Source organism: Rhinichthys klamathensis, unplaced genomic scaffold (genome assembly GCF_029890125.1).
Source record: "Rhinichthys klamathensis goyatoka isolate OS25496 unplaced genomic scaffold, OSU_Roscu_1.1 h1tg000137l_1, whole genome shotgun sequence".
NCBI classification, from domain to species: Eukaryota; Metazoa; Chordata; class Actinopteri; order Cypriniformes; family Leuciscidae; genus Rhinichthys; species Rhinichthys klamathensis.
In genome coordinates, this window is record NW_026606672.1 from 173,211 (window position 1) to 197,126 (window position 23,916).

At 37.2% G+C, this 23,916-nt stretch overlaps 1 protein-coding gene across 1 annotated transcript; it reads right to left on the reverse strand.

Moving 5' to 3' along the window:
* Nucleotides 1–1,339: 1,339 nt before the first annotated feature.
* ak8 (adenylate kinase 8) lies at nt 1,340–23,907 on the reverse strand. The gene is made up of 14 exons (XM_056257429.1): nt 23,879–23,907; nt 23,064–23,185; nt 22,898–22,982; nt 22,530–22,579; nt 21,910–22,017; nt 20,821–20,889; nt 17,021–17,102; nt 16,785–16,856; nt 16,132–16,335; nt 13,423–13,554; nt 12,847–12,936; nt 9,413–9,554; nt 1,711–1,791; nt 1,340–1,598 (listed from the first exon to the last, which is right to left on the reverse strand). Exons 2-14 carry the CDS (start codon nt 23,145–23,147, stop codon nt 1,340–1,342), a joined length of 1,458 nt encoding a protein of 485 aa, XP_056113404.1. The 5' UTR covers nt 23,148–23,185; nt 23,879–23,907.
* Nucleotides 23,908–23,916: the final 9 nt, after the last annotated feature.

Consider the following 23,916-nt stretch of genomic DNA (forward strand, 5'->3'; position numbering starts at 1 on the left):
TTGAAGCCTCCTCTCCCTTTGGATATGCACTGGGCCTCGTGTTTACATATTCAGAGGAGATGCATATTCTGGACCTAATCTGCTATAATTAAGTCAGTGGCTGCCTGTCATAGCATACTATCTGAGGGGAATTTAAAAATCAGCCTGTTAACATGTTTCACTAACCAGTGTACTTAACTCCTTTCCTCCCTGTGGGAAACATCAAGTGACCTCAAAGAAAGGAAGAGAGAAGGAGAGGGAATTTAATAATCAAAGCAGCATCGACTGGTTTCTTGAGCATGAGACCACTGAAGTGGGACTAATACTGCCCACCACAAAGGCTCTGGCTGGTCTGCTTTTTCCTGTTAGGTTAATTAATCATACGTCGAATTACCAGGTGCCATGCACTCCCATGAACTCACACACAGTCAGACGGCAAGAATGACGTTCGATGATGTATTAGGAGACATGTCAGTGTTCATTAAAATATAAGATATAACTATGACCAAGAAAAGAGAACTAAAGTCAAATTTAAAAGAAATTTATTAAGTAGCCTTTCAGATGTACAAATGACCGGAGAAAAATAAAAGCACAACAAACAGATCTAGAATTTGCATTAAAGCTGTGTATGTTTAAAGGGATACTCCATCCAAACATAAGAATTCTCAGATGTACATGACTAACTTTCTTCTGTGGAACACAAACAGAGATTTAAATGCAAGCTGATGAGTCCCTCAAAGTTGATGGCTCAAAAACCATGCAAAACTAACACAACGGTAATCCATACAATGGCAGAGGATGAATCAATGTCTTCTGAAGCAAAACGATATGTGTGTGTAAAAAAACTACTATTTTAAACTTTTACACTATAAATCATTGCGTACGGTCAACTGTCATATGAGTCCATGCTTGACACAAATGCCAGCATGCTGTAAACCATGATGTAAGCGCATTGTGAAACTCAAGACGTGACGTTATCTGTGTTTCCACATGATTTCTTGAGTTTTACAACGTGCTGACGTTATGCCAAGCATTGACAGTTGGCCAGAAGGGATGGTTTATAGCGTAAAAAGTTAAAAATATTAGTATTTTTCTTACACACCCATCGTTTCACTTCAGAAGACATTGATTTATCCACTGGGGTCGTATGGATTACAGTCGTGTTTGTTTTGTGTAGGTTTTGAAGCGTAAACTTTGAGGGACCCATTCATTTGCATTATGTGGCCTCAGAGAGATTGATTATTTTTCTAAAAATCTCCATATTTGGTCGACAGATGAAAGTCATATACATCTGGGAAGGCATGAGGGTGCGTAAATTGTGAGAGAATTAAAATTTTTAGGTGGAGTGTCCCTCAAACGATTAGCCCTCAAATGTTTCTCGGTTAGACAGGACTTTGGGTAGTCGGCCCACTAGCCTACTCTCCAGTGACTCAAACACGGTGTGTGGGTCCTGGTCAGCATTGATATACACTGCCTGTGGGTAAAAGGCCTGCAGGTCCACTGCATGGCTCCAGTACTCCTTAAGCCTTTTTAGCAGCCGTGCCTCTGAATTCCTCGGGTCAAACTGAAGCCGGGCCTGCACTTCTGGACCAGGGGCGGGTTTATACACGGTGTGATACCTGCAGAGTTCAAACGCAACATTCAGAATGCATTTATGCTTTTAGTTGAACCTGAAGGAATGGTTTCTTTACATACAAATTTACAATTTGCTAAGCAGAAGGTCCTTCTCACCATTCTCCAGTCACAGGATCCACACTCCTAAGTGTTACCCTCTCGATAGCAATGTCATCAGTCATCTCCAGGAAGAAGACTCTAGAGGGGACAGAGGCAGAGATCATGTGGAAGTCTGTCATGATATCTGTTATTCTCTCAAATCGCCTGAGTAAAGATATTGCTTGGTAAAAATATTATATACCACACACACAAAAGGCACTATGGTCTTATAAAGACTGATGCAATTTCATTCAAATATCACAAAAACCCACAAATAAGCTTGGAAACTGGATCCATTAAAGAGAGAGAGAGAGAGAGAGAGAGAGAGAGAGAGAGAGAGAGAGAGAGAGAGAGAGAGAGAGAGAGAGAGGGAAGGGAGGGGTCAGTGTAGTCCAATAATAGAACAATGACTCTTATGAGTCTGTTATTTTTAATGAATCAAAAAAGAATTTAATCAGTATAATGTGACTCCCAAATAAATGTTTTTAGAAAATCAACCAAAATAGCTTAACTAACCGTAAAACCAGTCATATAGTTAAAGATAAGCATTATGCGTTTTGTCAGTGGTATTTTATAAAATAAATGAATGCAATATTCTACAAAAACAGCCAAAAGAGTGGTAATTAAAAGTCTGTGTAAACATACACTATTTTTCAAAGGATTGGCATTAATAAGACTTATTAATACATCTATTCAGCATTAAATTGATCAAAAGTGCCAGTAAAGTTTTTATAATGTTACAAAAGTTTTTTATTTCAAATAAATTCAGTTCCTTTAAACATTATATTCATCAAAGAATCCGGAAAAAGTGCACCGCACGATTTCCACAAAATAATAAGCAGCACTACTGCTTTAATAATAATAAGAAAAGTTTCTTAAGCAAATCAGCATATTAGAATGATTTCTGACAATTTAGCTTTGCCATCACAGAAATAAATGACATTAAAATAGAAAACAGTTATTTTAAATGGTAATATTTCACAATATTATTCACAATATATTTGTATCACTTAAATGCAGCCTTGTTGAGCTTAAGAGACTTCAAAATCATTTCAAAAACATGCAAAACACTTTCAAACCCCAAACATTTGAACAGCAGCGTAGCGTACCTTTAGCAGAACCAGAATTGTAAGAGCAACTGGAATCGTCAAACTCATTATGATTCTCAAAATGTCTTCAGAAATCATAACATGTCATGCGAAAACCATATCAATCCATTATTCTATTACATATAGACTCCATCTAGCATTCAAAGAGAAATCATCATAATTGCCTGGTATTAGAGCTAAATAAATGATGAAGAAAATAATGGAAAACAGGGATACTCTCCTGGGTCATGAGAGGACTTCAACAGAGGAATGTTAGGGTTTCTACCCAGGGGTCATTGTGTTTTGACATTGTCCGGACACAAAGTGGGCCTAATGGTGTGGTCAGGTGGGGGGGTTACATGCCAGTCTTATCCCAAATGATTTAATCCAAGCCTCCAGAGGACAGGAACCTCACAGCCTCGTCCACATTATTTAATCTTTAGCCACCTAAACATTTTACACAGACTGAGATTGTAGTGAGATGCGATTTTGGACCAATTCAAGCTACAGTATAGATAAAGACAAACAGGAATTGTACATCATAAGGCCTCCTTTTCCACCAAAAGGGGTTGAGAAACTAAGGGAAAAGGGAGAAAGAGATCTAAGTTGGTGCTTTTGATCAAATATTTAAATGTCTTTGTGTTCCTGGCTCTCAGTACCACTGTGAACCACGGGGCCATCTGAAATGGACAAAGGAGACATGGTGCTTTAACTGACTATTAGTCTGGACTGAAAATGCTAGATATTTGAAGTGTTTAAGAGCCATAATAATGTGTGTGTGTGTGTGTGTGTGTGTGTAGGTTTAATCATTTCAGAAAAAGGTTTCTCTCAATTTTTAATGAATATTTGTCTTAAAAAAGAAATAATAACTACTCTGCAAAGCTATTAGAATTAATATTTATGCTTCCTCATGAAATATTTATAAATCTGGAGGAGCAAAAGGATGGTGCGTTGTGTCTGGGGCTGGAGGATGGGAGGGTGGGGGCTTGTGTTCGTCTTTCTTCTCATTCCCCCCACTTTTTATGTGGGGGGAGCTGTACAAGATGAATTGATTTACATTAGATGTTTCTTACATGACAGCTTGAGATCCTCTAACAAATGACTGACTAAAACAAGGCAGATAACAAGAGCCTGACAGTCCTCAGCTGCTACAAATGATCCTGAATCGCACTAGTCTTAGCACATCCTACCGTCAGTACGTGTGTGTGCGCGAATGTAGTTTCTATTCTTCCACTGGCATACGGTATACATTAAGTAGATGGTGGTAACCTTTGACCCTTTTGTTCTTCAGTTTACTCGCTGAGCTGAAGTGATCCAAGAAGGTCTCTGTCTATCCGATCTCTCGGAGCGCTGCCGCTCCCGTCGGCCCCTCTGCCTCCCTTTCTATCTCTCCAAATTAAGAAATTAATGAGGGAAAGATTCTTTACAGGTGGCCACGGCAATGTTTACCACTGATTAAATTGTAATGCTGCCCCTGCTGTATAATTTATAAGCCAATCAGAGGAAGTGTTGCTTGATTCGATGGGGAGCGGACACATGAAATACATTTTACTAATAGAGAGCAAGAGCTCTGTGCAAGTGGAAAGAGAGAGAGAGAGAGAGAGAGAGAGAGAGGGGGGGGGGGGGAGAGAGAGAGGGGGGGGGGGGGGGAGCAGGGGGAGGGGGGGAGCAGGGCAAGGCAAGGACGGGACGGGACGAGAGCAGGTAAATGGGCCAGACTCTTAGATTACATGGCTAATTGCTCTTCTTTATCTACCTGTCACAGGTAGCCATGCATATTTCAGAGCTTCCAAAGACTCTGATTGTTTGCAAGTGTGTCAAGGCTGTAAGAGGCTGATGACTAGCCAAACTGGAGAGTAGTTAAAGACTGGTAGGAGGGGTGGGAGTGAGACCAGTGAAACTAACAAAGTAAAAATTACCTGTACAGTCTGAGAATGATCATGTATGAGGGGTTTGGACACGGGTCCAAAGAGAAGCTCAGGTATTATGCTACCTTTCCTTGAAAGTGAAAATGAATAAGGGCGGTCAAACTTTATGACAAAACAAGCACCATAAAATTGGTCCATATGGCCTAAGTTCTATATTTCAGGTCTTTTGAAGTCAAACAATAATTTTGTGAAACAGACCAAAGAGTTGAATTCAAGAACCGTATCAGTTCGATTCATGAATGAATCATTGAGACCTGTTTATTGAACTGGATCAAATGATTCACTGAAAGGATCTGAATTAAAAGAATGATTCTTTCATGAATCAGACATTCCTATTCACTCATGACTAGGGCAGATGTCATGATTTACAAAGGATAACAAATTTTTGTTCCTCACGGACATCTACTGCGCAGCTTCAGAAGTTTTGAAATATAGCTGTGAAGACCAATTTATAGTACTTTTATGGTACTTTTTGTCATTTCAATTTCATTATATGAAAAAAGTGGCCAAGATATTTACCTAAAAAGTCATACAAGTTTGGAATGATGATAGAATTTTAATCTTTTGAAATGAATCTGTATCCCTTAAACCAGTGGTTCTCAACCAGGCCACAGCAAACTTCCAAGGGTGCCTCAAGAATTAAATGAATTAAAATGATTTGAAATAAGAGAAAACAAGCATTAAAATATGCTCATTTTAAATAGCTTAATTACTGTAATCAGCCTAATTTCAAAATGGTCATTTCTAGACCTGGAAATGAACAAAATCTTATAACTCCATGGGCAATTTTAATGATGAATATACATTTTTATAGTTATTTTCAAGATTTTCAAAAATCTTTATTTTCAAAAAATTGGGAGTAAAAATTTTTTTTTTATTTATTTTTTTTAGAAATTCTTATCCAGTAAATCACAAATCTTCAGGAAAAATCTTCAAAAAAGGTCTTCAAATATTGTCAAAAAGGTTGAATACCACTGCCTCAAACTTTGCTGTACATAACAATAGATAATTATTTTAGATTTCCTTCTTAACAAAGTGTCATACATCCATGGCTAACTGTCTGATCAGCTTTTGAAAGAGGATCGGATGATTGCGGCATGAGAAACCAGAGCAAAGGCATCTTCATTTATCTGATGAGGTAACTTCATTAGCGAGCGTCCTTTTTCCTTTTCTTCCTCTTTCGTCTTTCATGGATCAGGTAACTTCCTTTACATGACAAAAGACTGCCACTAACTGGAACAGACAGCCACTACTCTGGATCGCCTGCAACTACAACTTCAGCAAGGCAAACAGGTCATCATTACTGTATGTATATTTAAACAACACAAAGCAAAATACAATAAAACCAGAGCAGGTTTTATTCTGGGTTAGAGATCGGAAACCAAAACTGGACCAATCAGTCGTGAGCAAAGTCTGATGTAATAAAGCCACTACCCCTGTATCTCTGGCTTCAAATTAAAGCAGTTTATAGTGACAAAATTACCTATCTTTTGCTGCTAATTATTTATACATATATTTATATGAATTGACAAATAATATTGAACTTTGCATTTAAATTAATATAATTATATACATATAATTACAAGCTTCAAAACTGTACATATAAAGCTTTTAAAGCTTACATGTTTCCTTTTTAGCTCTTTTTGAGCCTAGCTAAATTCTTATCATTTAAATTCAGTTGATTCACTAGCATTGAGTCAGATATATTCTTTCAGCTACCTTATCAAACTTAGGCTGCAGCAGCAGTGTTTATTCCTGCCTTGTAAATGCATTTAAAATTCATAATATATTTCATAACGATCTCTTAATCTTCATCAGAGAAGTGAATTTCACCGGCTCTCTCTTGAGAAGTCAATCAAACTGATGCTCTCCATGTTCCGTGTGATTGGCTGTTCGCTGCACGTCACACTTTCAGGTGCTGGCGCTCCACAATTAATCACGAACTCTGGATCAAACCCTGAGTTGACAGAGAATGTTTATATCGAGTGTTGTGAGCCCACTGAACCTGATCTAAACCAGGTTGGATTTGAATGGTATTGTCAACTCTAAACCTACTCTGAAACTGCCACTCCATGCAACAGGCCTCTGGAGTCACACAAACAACATCGTCTTGGCACTCATCGCAAGCAGCGACTCTCTGTTAATGGAGCCCTTTCAGGAAATGGGTAAAGGGATCCACTCTGTCCCCTCTCTCTTCTGCCAGTGACACCTATTAAATGCCCATGCCCTGGCACTGCTCCAGGAGGAGCTGACTTATTCATCCTCACTAAAGCCTGGTAACCAGAGAGCTGTTAATTAATAAAGCTGTCAGGTACAGCGCCGCCATCGGGCCATCATCAGCCCATCTGAAACATTATCTCCCCATTGTTTCAGGGCCAGGCTAACCGCGGGCCTTCGAATCAATTACGCTAATGCTATGTAAATGAGGTCTCCTGCCATTAGCCCAAACAACAGGGGCTGTTAATGGAAGAAATAAGGCCTTGCTATGCTGAAGCGGCGAGGGAAGTGGACACCATGTCTGCTTGCTGACATCTGGGATCAAATCTTAATAGCAGAGAGCTTATAAAAACGTAGTAAATATGATGAGAAATCATGATTAGAAACAGCAGGACAGGAGAACAGGTTAAAAAGGGGGCCCTGCAGTGAGCAAGTAGATTTTTACTAATGTTACTGAGAGTGTTGGGTTACTCGTTACTTATGTAATCAGATTACTTTTTTTCAAGTAACTGGTAAACGGATTACTTTTAAAGTCCCCCTGTGGTGAAAGTCAAGCTTTTAATGTTGTTTATATGTCTATATGGTGTTTTTAATATGCTTTAAGACAAACCATGTGCAAATTCAAAAGTCAACACCATTGCTGACTATTTTCTCCTTAAAACTGCAGTGATCTAAACAAAGACCCTCTCAAAAAACGCAGTTTGAAATCGCTGGTGTTTCTGACGTCACAAACTACCTTGTAACAAATCACGTCAATGTGTGATCGTCAACGAGTGGATCTTTGAGCTGGTATGAGTGAGTGGAGGTGGGGCTAATTTGCATATTCATAGAACCACGTATAGAAATGAGGCAAGGGTGTAGAGTTACAATCAAGCTATTTTAAGGCATGACATTTTTTTCAAGGAAAAAAAGTTTAAATATGTCATTTTGGTGATCAAAGATAGTTTTAAGGGATACAATTATTGACTACAGGGGGATTTAAATTTACAACAAAATATATGATTTACTTTTTCAAATAAGTAAAGCAAGTTACTTTGTTTTCTCATTTATTGACTAACAACTCTTCTATCCTCATGTTGAGAGAAATCGTGAGTAAATTGATGGTTATTGTAGTTCTAGACTAAATATCAGTATTTACTCATGTCACTGGCAAAAAAAAAAAACGATTCAGAAATCCTCAAAATGAATAAAATCAGTGAAATGCTAAATCAGAATACTACGCAAACCTCCAATAATTAAATATGTTAAATAAAACAAATATGTTATACATTTAATCTCACTTTATTGACCAATGTACTTGCTGCTGACCTTCGATGATTCAGTTAAACAGAAAGGATTGTTTGAGCTGCGCCTGTACACACGTGAATTTGCATTTCCTTCAGCCTTATTATTTACATTTTGACCAAAATATAGAACTTAAAATAAAGAACATTTGCCAAAAAATATAACTTTTTTATTATTAAAAAAACAAACAAGCCCAGCTCAGTTGAGAAAAAGTAACGCAAAATTATTGTGACGCATTACTTTTCTTTAAAAGAAAGCAATTTTCTAAATAAAGCAATTACCGTAGTTACTTTTTTAAGGGAGTAACGCAATATTGTAATGCATTACTTTTCAAAGTAACTTTCCCCAACACTGGTTACTGCACAGATTTGTGCTCCTGCTCTTGTTTCTGTGTCAAAGGAGACAGAATTGGGACACGTTATTTTCACTGATGACCTAACCCTCAAAGTGAGCTCTCTGATGAGGGGACACACACAGAGGACAGGTTGTATAATCTAAGTGCCATCAGATCCTCCAGGGCAGTTGAGTTAAGGGTAATCTGAGAGGGCAATCTGAGCCCTGCAGTTACACTCACTATTTAGGATAGCTGAGGAGATGCAAATCACAAATAATAACCAGAAAATTCCCAGTGCAGTTTATAAAATTCTTTAGTGCTTTGTTTTCATTAGCTAAACACCAATGTTTACATCTCTGTCTGTCACTGGTCTAAAGTGTTTGACAGGTCAATGAATGGGAATACAGTGTATAGATGATGCATAGGTTGAAATCGATACAGGAATGGAAAGATGAATTGAATGTAAAAAAGTGGTTCTCAAAGTATGGCACACCCCCTTGCTCTCAAATATAGTGCACTTCCTTAATTTCAAATATGCCATGCATGCCAATTGTGATACAAACTACCATTAAAAAGTTGGTAAGATTTTTTTTTTTTTTAAAGAAATTAAAACTTTTATTCAAGGACTGATCATTGTAATTGTAACAATAATTACCTTGTTATGAAAAAGTTATATTTCAAATAAATGCTGTTCTTTTGAACTGTCTATTTCAAAAGATATTCATCGAAGGATACACAAGAAAAAAAAGAGAGCCACTGGAACAAATCATTGTGATAATAGTTTAGAACCCTGTGCAGAACCCTGGCAGTTAACATGCTGAGTTTCAACATTTATAGACATTTAAATAAGTTTATAGTGACTGATATACCTGTTTGGTAGGAAATTAGACTCTTGGAGTTTTTCTGCCTGCTCCACATCTTGAGGAAATCCATGGAGCACCCAGCCTCGTGTGGTACAGTCCATCCTGCTCAGCCTCTCTGTAAGGATCCGCAGGACTATACTGGGTGGCACTGTATGGATTAAACAAATACAGCGATATTACGATACAGTTATCATCTATTTATACATTTGTTGTGTTTTTTCCAAACTACATGACAGAAATACAACAATGCAAACAGTAGAAGAGAAATCTCATTAAGGCAAACTTCGAGAACCAAGAGGTTCAGACTCCTGAAAATCAACTTGCTGTGTCCTTTGAAAGACACTCGTCCTATATACTGTAAACACGGTGTTCAGAGGGGGTTACCCTCTCGAGACACGCACACAAACACACCTGCTTAGCATTTTGTTTGAAATACTGTATACGTTCCCCCCTGTAGGACGTGAGATCACAGTGTTATAGATCTAACGGACGTGAGAAAGGCCTTTCATTTGTTTACTTTTTTCCAGGTACTGTGAAGAAGACTTTATAGGAAAAAGAAAAAAACAGTACGAGAACTTTTTGAAATATGAAAGTTGTTGATATAGGACACCGTTTTAAGGGTTTAAAACCCCAAATAAACAGTCAATTTGATCTGATTCGAAAACACATGGGCAGAGGCGGACAGGAAAGGAAATTAATATTTCACTTAAACTGTGTGGAGGCCATCTAGAGCGCCCCATTAAGAGGATTCAATTAAAGGAGATGGTCTGAGCAGAACTGAAACAACATCATCTCCATACAAAGCATCAGTGATCTCATCATCAAGCGGTATTGTCAAGGACGTGCCTTTTGTTTGTACCTGTATCAAATCAAGGCGGTTTATTCAGATGTGAGGTGATAAATAATTAGCAGACACGGTGTCATTTAAATTCATGTATGTACATTTTGTCTTTTGAAGATATTTCACGGGTCCCTCTCAGAGTACAAAAGCAGTCAACTGCTGGCTGACAGGCAACACGAGCGAATTGTTTAAGGGGATGATGGTACCTCTTAAAACTGACGGACAGTGTGGTAGAGAAGGGTAGCGTTTGTAATGCAGCGGGATAACTGATGAGAGTGGCGCGGAGGACAAACAAATAATGAGGGTAAAGAGAAAATAGAACAGCATTCTTTAAGGAACGCAAGCTGGCACACAGGGGGGTCCCTGCAGCTGGTGAAAAATTAAAGTCGACGGTTTCAAACTGTCCAATTTCCACATCAAACACGCACAGCCTCTTGCCTATCTCTGCAGCCCTGCTTCAAACATCAGGCAGCCTGGAGAGGCTTCCTCTTCTTTCTTTCTTTCCTCTTCTTCACTTCTGCTAAGACTATTTTTTTTTTTTTGGTTTGCTTAATAATCTGGCTTCTCAAATCCCAGAAGCACTGTACTGGTTACACTAGCCACCATCTCTCCATCACCTAATTATACCCCTGTGAGGCCATTAATCAACTTGTAAATTATTTAGGCAAGCTCTCTGCCTCAAATACTCAGTCGCAGGGAAAAGGGGGGAGAAAAGCAAAGGGAAGAGAGAGAGAAGGCACAAAAAAAACCCTCTCCCAGGATACCGAAGCCCTGTTCAACAAGGCAATGAAATACGAGCTAACAAAACATTTACATAGCATTTCTTATGCACACATTGCTACTTCAACAAACACGCAACATGAATTTACGAACACAAGTTGCACGTGACAGATACTGCTAGAGCTGAAAAGATACTTAACATACTCTGACAGATATGACAATCACATTGGGTGTGCATGTGTACTTATCGGAGGTAGATGGATCATTAAAAAAAAGTTGAGTCAACTCTCAAGATTTCAGCATGAGCCATAATAGGTTTTATTTACACAGAATTCCATATATGATTAAGTATGAATTGATGGCACTTTATAATAACTTTCATTAATAAATCACAAACATGGTATCACGCTTAATAGAGAATTCATGGACAAATATTTGCTCTACTCTGAATGTTAAAGAAATGTTTCAAAGTTTTAATGTAGTGTTGAAATGTGTTTCAATGTACATGAACTACATTTAATAATGTTAGTTACAGTTATCCATAAATTATAATATGATATAATAATTATACATTGCAGCTGTTTTCTTCCTGTTTATTATAAATCTGCTCTGAAACAATCTGTTTTTTATAGTGCGCAATGTAAATATACTTTTATATTATATTATATTATATTATATTATATTATATTATATTATATACATTAAATTACATTGATAATGAAAGTTTTCCCAGAGTGTTATGATTTTTAGCTTTTAATTCAAGTCAAGATTTTTTTTGTAAGTGTGACGCAACTGGTAAAACAACATCTGGCTGAATTCAGATTCAATTCTCAAACCCACCCAAAACTGAATATTCATTTTCTTTCAATAAAGGCTAATGTTGTTTTGACCCCACTAACTTCTTTTGTGTTACACAGAAGGAAAAAAGTCAGGTTTGGACCACCATGAGCTTAAGGCGAGTAAATGATGACAGAAAGTAAATTTTTGGGTAAACTATTGATTTAAGGCTAAGGATGTGAAATAAAGACATGACATGGTGCTTATCTAGGCGATACAAGTTTGAATCAGGCTTGCGTCATTCCCAGTCCCAATCTCCATCTTCTCCCCATTGTTTCCCTATCAATGAAAAGGCTAAAGATTTATTTAAAACACACACACACACAATGCACGCTTACATTCTGTGCTTTGTATCCCTTGAGAATCTTTATTAAATTAATGAAAACTTGCTCAAGGCGAGAGACTTGGGCCAGAGCGGTGATAAAGGTAGTGATTGGCAGTCCCAATGGCTGAATGCATTCTCTGAGGAGTGGGACTATAAATCTATATACATTTACTTATGGTCTCTGGGGGATTTAGAACAGAGAGGTGTTGGGCAGACACAGAGAGCGTGTGAGATGAGAAGGGAATAACAATGATGAGGATGAATGAAAGGTCACAGAAAGTCAAGACAACTAGAGCATTATGGTGTGTTCTAACTATATAAAAAAATGGTTGTCTACTTACAGTAGATGCAAAACCTATAGGGTAAGAAGCCAGCAAGTACTGTGATTTTGTTTAGACATCCGGAAAGTAACCAAACATTTCTGCAAAATTACGTAGTCCACGTTATATGATAATCATTTGCACTACCAATATCATATATCTGAATCATAAACCAATCATAAACCATCATAAACCAATTTCATATATGTGAATATGTGAAAATATCACAACACGTTCACTGAGCGGACTATTCTGACTATGAGGTGAGTGTGTGGGGGGGTCCAATTATCTGGTCAAAAGCAGGAAACAGAACTCTGCATCTTACAGACTGGGGTTTGACTTGTTCTGTGTGATTGACCCATTTGGCAGTAGGTAAAGAGGAGGTAAGGAGACATACCTTGCTGTTCTGACTCCAGGTAGGGTTTAATGAGCTCCCCCATATGGTTCTCATCAGCTGACACAGCCTTCAGAAACTCACCACAACAAACTACAGCAACAGAGATATGGGAAAGAACAGAAGAAAGTAATAAACAATAATAATAATACTTTTAAATTAACAACATACTACTATGGACAATGGTTCACTCAAAAATTATATAAAAAGATGATTTATTCTAAACCCTTGCACTGTTATTTTTTTTCCTTGTATCCAGATTCAAAAACGGTGCATTATTTTTGGTGTTTTTGTCTTTTTTGGAGCTTGATCACTATAAACTGTCAATGTATGGAAAGAGCTGCGTAATGATTCTTTAAAAATGTCTACTTTTGTGTTATACAAAAAAAAAAAAAAAAAAAAGAGCATAGAGGTTTTAATCATCAAGAGGGTGACTTTTACATAATAGGATAATTTTACATTTCGGCTAAACTACCATTTTTAACTATGTTGAACCTTGCAGATGAGAAAGAGTACAGGTGAAAAGTGACAGTATTTAATGCGAATTAACAGAAGATGTAGAGTTGAGGAGGAGCTTACTGTTGACAATGCCGTATTTCTGAGCAATTAGTTTTGCCTGAAGACTCTTTCCTGAACCTGGGGGTCCAAACAGTAGGATTCTGGGAGTGTAGGGTGAGGCAGAGCGACGTGGAGTACGGACATAGTTCAGCACTGCAGTATAAATACAAAATAACCATATAGGAATGAATGATAAATTGTATGTGATATGTAACAAAGTGCAGCAATGCTTAGATAAATACATTTTCAGTGAATAAATAAGACCTATTAAAATCTGTGGTTCAAGGTGATATTTAAATGTAGCTATGTTAAAAATGAGGAGTCAGTAAGTTTTATTTTTTTAAATGTTTTTGTTTTTAATGATAAGCCTCTCAACAAGGCTGCATTTATTTAACCAAAATACAGCAAAAACAGCAATATTATGAACAATTATTAAATTACATTTTTCTATTTGAACAATTAAAAATGTGATTTTTTCCTGTGATGGCATTATGGCAATTCTGAATTTTCTTTAGCCATTACTCCAGTCTTCAGTGTCACATTATTATAATATGCTGATTTGGTGCTCAAGAAACATTTATTAATACTATTATTATTATTCATACTATCATCAATATTCTCAACTCAGTTGTGCTGCTTAATATTGTTGAAATCTTTTTTTTCAGGATTCTTTGAAGAATAGAAAGTTAAAAAGAACAGCATTTGAAATGACCCCAAAAAACTTTTTGTAGCATATGCATTACAAAACATTTTTGTTTGTGCAATCAAACAACACAGATTAAATGTAATTTTCTTCAACCCTATGTTCAGACCGTACCAAACTTTAATACAAAACAACACAATGCAGGCACAGGTAGACTATATTGAATGTTTAATGGAGTAAGATAATAGAGCACATTTGTGAGGCTGCTGACAGCCTATTCGCTCAGATCATAAACAGAGATTGCCACTAAACTGAATATAAAGCCACTTGATTAATTAATCATCAGAGGCTTCCTTTCATGTCCACGGGGGCATTTGCTTGTAGTGTGACATCCACATCGAAGCCATCTGCTTGCAGTTGGGTTTCACTCACAACAATGCTGTTTGTCTGGAACCTGCGCTGAGCCGCCATTCTAATGTGCAATGATTAACAACAGCCTAATCATAACTAATGAGTTCCTCTCATCAAGCCCTTTATGCTGCTAATTGTTATACAACAACATGATAAATGCTTAATATGCGAAACATGTTAATGCGCTAAAAGGCTAAGTCAGGGGGAAACTAGCAACGTTGCAATCAAACCGCATGCTGAATTAGCACTAAACAAGATTTAAGATGACAGCCTTATTGCTGTTTGCTCCTCAGTATGGGTTTATGAATGTTTTATGGCAGAGTTTATCTCAAATATTTATTTAATGTCCTCCATTTAGGCATATCAAGAAAATCAGGTGCAGTTAAGTTAAGATTAGGCATAATGGCACACTGTCCTACAGTATACAATTTACAAATCAAGCCCACAGCGCAAAACCATTAGGCTGGAGGATCGCTTCCTTGATAGGTAACTCAACAGAGCATTTTGGCTTTAATACTAATGTGCCATGAGACTAAATGAGCCTTTATTTCTCCCCAGATAAGCCAAATTTCTATGAGAAAGCGAGAAATGGAAAGAAACCAGTCCAAAATTGGAACTGAATTTCTCCCAGCTCATGTTTATGTAGCTTGAGCTGGCAAAATATTGTAAAAGTGATAGACAGAGGTCAGTTTATAACATCTCTAAAAATGCTGCCCGTAATATACAATGACTGGCTATCAGTTCCATGTATACTCATTCCTATGATAAATATGCATCTTTATAATAAAAAAACTGTGGTATGAATTTCACAAAATGCTGCTAACCTGCCTAATGCTACGGTCAAAGTGATGTATGCAAAGAGCGGTTTAAATATTCACTGCCTAGCTCTACCTCACGACTAAAGGAAGGGAAGTGACAAAATTATTTTGTCAAGTTGAGCGATATAATATTTAGACAGGTTGGATTCAGATGGTTTTAATGTAATTGGCGAGGACCGCTCATCCCTGACCAGGTTCTCATGGGATAGTCTGTGCCTGCAGAGCTGCCTGAGGCAACCTCCTCAACTGGAAGAGTGCCTGACAAGCGGGTCAATCACAGCCTCTGAATGCAGCCGCTTCACTACTGACCTCCGACCAATAGGGGCGGTAGATGTCTGTTCATCGCAGTAGGTGATATTAGTGGAAATGTTTGAAAAGCTCTAATTGTAACTCAGTGACCTACCTAAGTCTAACCTGCACACATTTTTAGAAATGCAGCCTATGTTTTGAATTCAAATGGCTTGATTCAAATGGAAAATACCACCTAAGATCAGTTTCATACCTCATACAAAGTCAGTAGCTTGACAAGAAGATTTGTAAACACTAATTTAAAGCGATAGTTCAGCCAAAAATGAAAACGCTCTCATCATTTATTCACTTTTATGTCGTTCCAAACCTGTATGACGTTTTTAGAACATAAAAGAAGATTTGAGAAAAGTCTTGTTTTTTTTTTAGTCCATACAATGGCAGTCAATGGTCACTAAGACAGTTTGGCTATACCAAAACTCTTCAACATATCTTCTTTTGTGTTCCGTAAAAGAAAAACATGCCGTTTTGGCAACATGAGGGGTGAGTAAATGACAGAATTTTCATTTTTGGTAGAAGTATCCCTTTAATGCAGAAGATGGTGAAGTTTACCTTGAGAGTAAACGTCTACATGGGGCTGGTCAGCATTGATGGTCTTCAGGCAGCTGTGGTAGGTGCGCCTCAGAGCATGAGCTTCTCTGTGGTATTTCTGCAGCTTTTTTGCTATAAGATCAGCTGGCATCAGTGTCATGGGTGTTTCTAAACGCTGTGCAACCTCTTCACTATCAGGCCACATGAAGGTGACGTGATATACATCTAAGACATGGAAAGAAAACATGTGGGAAAGGTCATCAGATATGATTTATACTCCAGGATATATGTGCTGAGGTAAAAGTATCATATAAGTTTTAGTAAAATATATATAAAAAAAAACAAAAAACATTTTCCAAAGCATTTATTTTGACAGCGAATGTCCTGAAATAGATTCATAAACATGGATCATAAATAAACAAAAGGGAAAATGGCAATTATGTGGAAATGGTGCATCCACACCATCATAAATCTGCAGGGAGCTCTGGCTTTTGTTCATTACAGCTGGGCTTTCTGAAACCCTGAGGACACACAGGCCCGATTTGGATTCGGCAAACAAGTGGAGCGCTGTCAAGGTCCACAGATATGCATTCTAACAATTGTGCATGTTAGCTGCCTGTCTCGCAGTCCCACTCTCTGAACTAAGAAATGTGTAATGATCATACAGACATTACCTCCTGAGACAGGGTCTATCCTCTTGCCCGAGCTCCTTTCAATCAGAACGACATCAGGAGCTTCCAGCATCACTGCGAGGAAAGAGTTAAAAGAAAGCACTAGAGTTTGACACGTTCTCTGGGGAGTGATAGTGAGTCCCAGAGAGATATTTGGTCGGTCTCATTATCGAGTCCTGATTCAAATCTCTTGTTTTTCAGTTGGGAACAACAAAGTGTTTGGACAACATGCCACTAACCAACATGATCTGGGGTGATGCCTGCTTCTTGTAGACATAGTGCCTCTTCTTGCGTCTTGGGAATGGCTTCCAAAACCCAGCCCTGGAAATACAATGCATGTTATGCACACTTGAAAAGGTACAAACAATTTGCTTTAAACAATAATAAAACTCTCTGATGACACATAGAGTCCAACTTTGCTAGTGATAGACAATGCCGACACATGAACACAGCTGAAACCTTGCATTTTGTCTTAAATAAACACCCACACAATTCTCTTGTTTACATTTCTATAAATGCACTTGCTTTTCCCCATGGTCAGCTACTGTGCTTAAATTGTTGTTTAAAATAGTTTTCATATAAGCAAAACAATATCCTGCCTGGAAAAATACTTTAAAAAACACTAATAGGGTTTGAATGAATAATTTTATATGAATAATTCATTTAAATTGCTGCCCTGTACCAGTGTAAATAATGAATGTATAAATTGTTGTATGAATAAGGAGTAAAACTGGCCCATATGGGGTCTCATGCAGGGAGGCAAATGGAGGGTTAAATCCATAAAAACCTTGAAAATGTGCCTAATTCTCCAGCTCCTCTCCACACTTCTCACTTAGCAATAAAAATAACATAAGAAGAAAGGAAACGCATGCATATCATTCATTAGCTACAAATCCATAAAAAAATCCTCCTCTCTAATAGTCTCCTAAATCCCAAGGCTTGCTGTGCAATGGTGCGGTAAAATAAAGAACAGTCAAAGAAACCATCTCCCAAAAGTGCTTGTTAGGGGCCAACTTATTACTGCAGTGAATAATCTTAAAATAAATAAATATATGCAACAAACATTTATAGATCTAAGTATTATCAGAGGAGCTGTGGGTTTTTGCTGCTGAGTTTCGAGTGTCTGTTTGATATCAGCCTTTGTTTTTTCAGGCTTTGATCTTTAACGGCAAACCTATCCTTTGCTTCACCTGATCTCAGCGCGCAAGTTTCCTCCCACTTACTTTCCCATTAAGCATTTGATTGCCTCTGTGGCTGGGAAGCCCATGAGCAGGGCCTGACGCACAGAATGCATGAAAGGCCTCTAGCCTACACAATCTAACTGCTGTGAATATAGGGAAAATACAGGGTGGATGTTGAGCAAACTCCAGCCTCTTGAATGACAAATGTCAGTAGTGTGGTGTCTGTTCAGTTTGTTGATGTACAGCATTTCTAGAAGAGCATAATGAAATAATAGTTATTACAGAAATCAGATAAAGAGCAGATTATATACCAATATGCATCTGTATGTTCAGAGGCTTGACAAGGAAACCTAGGTAGAGTCCAAACTTGCTTCAGTCAAACTACTATGCACACATGAACTCCCACACATACATCTGAACACAGCCCCACTGCGACTTGCTCCATTCCGTTTCATCCCCACATCAAAAGGGGCCGTGGTGCAGTAGCAGCGGGCTCAGACAGAGACCCCAGGACTGGAACATCTGCAGTGAGGCCAGCTATCACAGGAGGGACATGCGCGGAGCAGATGTCACCAGCCAGCCCAACAGCAGGCAAGGCAGGGGAGCAGAAGCAGCGCCCCGACATGTCACTCACAGACCCCAACACACAGCTCCCCCACACAACAGACAGACAATATGGCAGCAGGAGCGGCTGCAAAACACTCCACTTGACTTTAACAATTAGATCTCAATTAGCTGTCCACTTATCTGTTAACCACTGATTCGCTTTAATGATGCTCTAGTTTTAAAATAAAATAAAATGAACAAATAATAAATGGAACTGAACCCGGGTCAAGAAATTCCTTTAAACTGATATGACATCTTTAACACAGCACTCATAATGCAAAACACTGAAGAAACAGTTAGACACGTCACAACAGTCAAAGCGAAAAAATCAAGTGTGTCTATATAGAAAAGCAATTCAAAAACTACTAAAAACTAGTACAATTATTGTGCATATACATATTATATACACTACAGTTTAAGTTTAGATCAAAAGTGACAGTAAAGCTATGTTACAAATTATTTCAATTGCAAACAAATACTGTTCGACTTTTATTAAATTACATTTGAAAATATCTTGAAATAGAAAACAGTTATTTTAAATTGTAATAATATTTCACAATATCACTGTTTTTGCAGTATTTTTGTTTAAATAAAAAATGCAGTTTTGCTGAGCATAATATACTTCTTTCCAAATTTTTTACAATTGCCTTAAATCTTTTATTGCTGTTCAATTGAACCATATGATTATATTTTAAAATAAGGTAAAACAACTCCGTAAAGCATTATTTGCATTGTCTGCTTTCAAAAAGTTATGAATATTTCATTTCCAAACTTTCCTTTAGATTCCTCCTTTCTCCCTCAAAATAGAATTACAGACACTATGCAAATTCAAACAGCATAACTTTATTTGGAAGCCTCATTAGGGATCCGGATGACTGTGACATGCACCCCATGATCTTTCTTTCTTTCTTTCCTTCTTTTTTTCTCATTTACTTTAGGGTCCATTTTTTTTTTTTTCAGGACTGAAAGGCACTCATTAAATTGACATTTTACTTTAAATCACTATTCATTACCTATGCTCCCTCTCCTGATTTTCCACAAGAGTACAAGTCTAAAGTTTTACAAACAGCAGCCTCATGAGAGAACGAGAGAGAAAGAATTAAGACAGCTTGAGAAGCAGTGACAGGCGGAGATGAACTAGATGACCTAGATTAGGCATGATTAACATTCATTGTTGCTTAATTTGGAAAAACAGGTAGACAAGAAGCACACACACACATACACACGCGCAGGCATCAGTGGCAGAGCAATTAAGCTTTGCTGTCTAGGCTCCAGTGGTGATGTGACATGTCAATCATTCCATTCTTTGGCCCATTTAAGTGTGTGCGAAGCAAAAGACCATGAGATGAAGGCTCCTCATGGTGAGCCAGAGATGCTTTGTCAGGTGTCTAAATCTACAGAGGAAAAACTCTACCTCAATCCTCTGCTCATATGCAGATCAGTCAGGATGGAAAATAATTAAATAACCAGATAAATACTATCAGACAGTTTGCCTGAAGGGATAAACATCCATTACTAGATTCAAAGGAGTCGCTAATCACAAACTACTGAGATTAAAAGGTGAAAGTTAAAGGATGCCAAATGGAAAAAGTTTCGAGATGGGATTCTTGGCTGAGTAAAGCCATTTGCGGAGTTTAGTGAGCCATAAAAGGAGATGCTTTTTTGGAGTCGGATGATTTACATATTCCTCCGTGCGGCTGCACAGAAGAAACTGACACTTCAGAAAAAGACACGATCAGGGAGTCCGTGATTGATTGTGTGATTTGACTGAAAGATGAAAGGAGGAATCAAAAGGTGTGAGATCTGAGAGTAAACGTGAACGGACACCTCAGCGGTGAGGTTCTTAAGTGGCATTAGTGCTGAGATCACATGTAACTGGCAGCCGGTGAGGGGCCTGCTGGTGATGAAAGGTTTTCTCCGAGAACTCTCACCAGCAGTCTTGCATTCCCCGAGACCCATCCCAGCAGTCCTCAAGGGAGGCGCAGAAACACACGTCTAATTATTTATCATAGAAGGTTGAGTGTAGATAAAGAAAAAAATATGACAAATTATTTGGGCATCACGCTTGTAAACATTACACACAGTTCAAAACGTGGAGGTTACGTGCAAGTTCAGGATGAAAATATGTTTCTCTCACTGGCTTGTTTCATTTTTCACGTTTTAGACAGGTTGAGTAAAACACGCAGCGTTCGTTTTTCTAAATTAATTACAAAAGAAATAAAAGTAAAGAAAAAGAAAAAGCAACTCCTTACCCGTCGAACACAGTCGGGTTTTGAAAGGCGTTGCTGAATCAACTGGCTCCAGACGTCTTTGGGGATCTTCTATTAGACCAACATTACCGACAATAAATCGCAGTGAGTAAATGATTTAATCAAATTCAATTATTAAACAATATATATATATATATAATAAATATGAATTCAATGAATGACAATCCTGTATATTAATATAATATAACAATAAATATTTGAAATTAAAACAGCTGGCTGTCCAGTCAGATCATCAAATGATAATAAATAACTGACTCCTGTCATTTGTATTTTGATCAGACCAGCATTAACAATAAATCACAGAGGATAAATGTTTTAATCAAATTTAATCATTTAGAAAAATATCAATACTAATGAATTTAAATCAATATAATATAATATAAGTCAAATAGACATTTAGAACAACTGACTGTCATTTGTGTCTCTAACATTACCTTCTAAACCTACCTGAGATATATCTGTTCTCTACTAAATGACTGTCCACCAAAACAATCCAATTATTATTAAACAAACACATTCAAATATGCTGTTGAATCTCTAATTATTTATGACATCCTCTGCTGCTTTCATCTCACTCTCCTTTGTGAATTTTGTGAAAATGATAATAATTGGAATCTTTTGGATCGTTCTATTTTAAACTCAAGGCCATGGCGAGTTTAAGTGAGAGGATAATTAGAATAATTAAACCATTGGGAGGCACTTTTCCTAAGCACATCTCTCTCTTTTCTTTTAATTCTATTCAACTCCTGATTTATCGACTAACTAGCCTGCATTGCATTTGCATGATCAGACTTCAGACAAAATCAGTTCTATGTCTTTACAATACCACAGAGACCGCAATTACCGGCATCCAGAGAGTGTAGCAAATGCTGACAACATTACCTTTCCTATTTCCTACATCTAAAATGAATATAATGATCAAGGCATTCCAGACTACTTTTCCTTAAATATACTTTGCAATTAAGTAGTAATACACACAAATACATGCAGACTTCCGTGTTCTAGGCCTGCTAAAAAGGCAAGTTTAGTCATAAAACTCTATGGGAAACCTAATAGGAGTAGAGACCCCACCTGTTTTTTGTCTTGATACTGTGCAGCTCTGGTCAGGTCACTGTCATCCTTTAAGATATCACTAAAAGTTAAGTGAATAGCCTGTGTGTGCTCACACAACTTTTTAGCCTGTGGCAAGACAAAAGAGGACAATCTGAAGCAGGATATACAATTTTAAATATAAAACACTGACAAAAATGAAAATATTCGAAAGCGCATGATGTGCTCCAGAAAAGGTAATTCTGTACAGATGAGTGAAGCAGTATTGGAATCTCTGAGGCCTGACGGTGTAACTATGATAAATATCTTATTTCATTTAAATCTGATGAAACTCTGACATGACAGACCTATTTATAAATAAACTTCAAGACTGAAGAAAGCACAAGCACAAAATTACAGACAAAAAAACAAATATATGCTGAGTTATTTACAGTGAGCACGACACTTACTGTATATCACCTTAAGATATAAACAAGAAAAGCACACTTGAATTGTACACTTGAATATAAACAGCACAGAAAATATAAACAGAATAGAAAAGGACACTTGAATATAAACAACACTTGAATTGTTCAATTGTAGCTTAAAACAAAGTTCAATTAATTTAGCTACTCAATCATTTTGTACTTAAAATGACTTACTATGGTTCTTTTCCCGGACGCTGGGGGACCCAATAATATGATTCTTGGCACTGAAACAAGTTTATTTGTTAAAATCAATAACCTGTCCTCAATACATTGATGCATGATGGCATTGATAGTTAACTAAGTCTAATATAATGTATTTCTATGTGTTTAAAAAAGCAGGCAGTCTGCCTTTTTATCTAAACAATGTTAACAAGTTGGATAACTGCTGCTCCTTCAACTTCTAATATGATATTATATATGACTGCGCCATCTTGTGGTATGGAATATATTTTTGTAAAAATGTATTGCTTTTAGAAGATAATTAAAACAATAAATAAAAAAATGGTAAGGATTTAACACAAGTATAATGACAAAAATCTTACCATCAACACTGTCCCTTTTCAGCAAGTTAATCAGGTGTTGAATGGGGTCCTCTGGTTTGTCCACCATCAAATTTCTCAGCAGTGTCTGCAAATGAGTCATTTATTTGAGTGAAATTGCCTTAATGATCATAAACTTGTTAAACTTTATCTAGTAAAATGTCTATACCTGGACCAGAGGAAATATATCATGTTTCTCTGCATAAATGGCCATCTCAGGAGGGATTCTGAGGGGTCTTACAGTTGCATCCATCACTGCAGTATACACCACACGACACAAGTCACCAAAGGCTTGAAAATCTGTAAATAACTGTTTTTTTTAAGTGCCTTGGTTTACAAAAAGATAACATTAAAGGGGTAGTTCACACAAAAATGAACATTTTGTCATCACTTAAGTTACCCTCAAGTTGTTTCAAGCCTGTATGAATTTATTGCTTCTGCTGAACACAGAAGAAGATATTTTGAAGAATATGGGTAAGTTAACCAAACAGTTGATGGACCCCAATGACTTCCATAGAATGGAAAAACAATTATATGGAAGTCAATGGGGAACATCAATTGTCTGTTATATCTTCTTTTGTGTTCATCAGAAGAAAGAAATTCATACAGGTTTGGAACAACTTGAGGGTGAGTAGCTAAATGATTTTTGGGTGAACTAAGTTAACTGTTAACCTTTTAAATCAATAAAACACATCTAGAGTGTTTTATGAGGCTAAACCACTGATCTGGGCTAAACCTGTACAAAAGGGAGGGGGGCTTATTAAACTGATTAAGTAGCGTTAAACAAACTGTAGGTTTTCGGATTGACCTTTCAAAGTCAAACAGAACAAATGACTGAATATAACGTTAGGTTTTCTGATGCAGCATTGCTCTTTGCTTTAACAAAATATAAATTAAGGAATGTTACGGAAACTACGTAGGTACTTGATTTAAAAGAACAAGATGCAGTTTACTGTTCTAATCGAGAAGAACATTTGATGTTACCTTGAAATGTAGTTGTTGTTGATAGTTCTCTGTGCGCA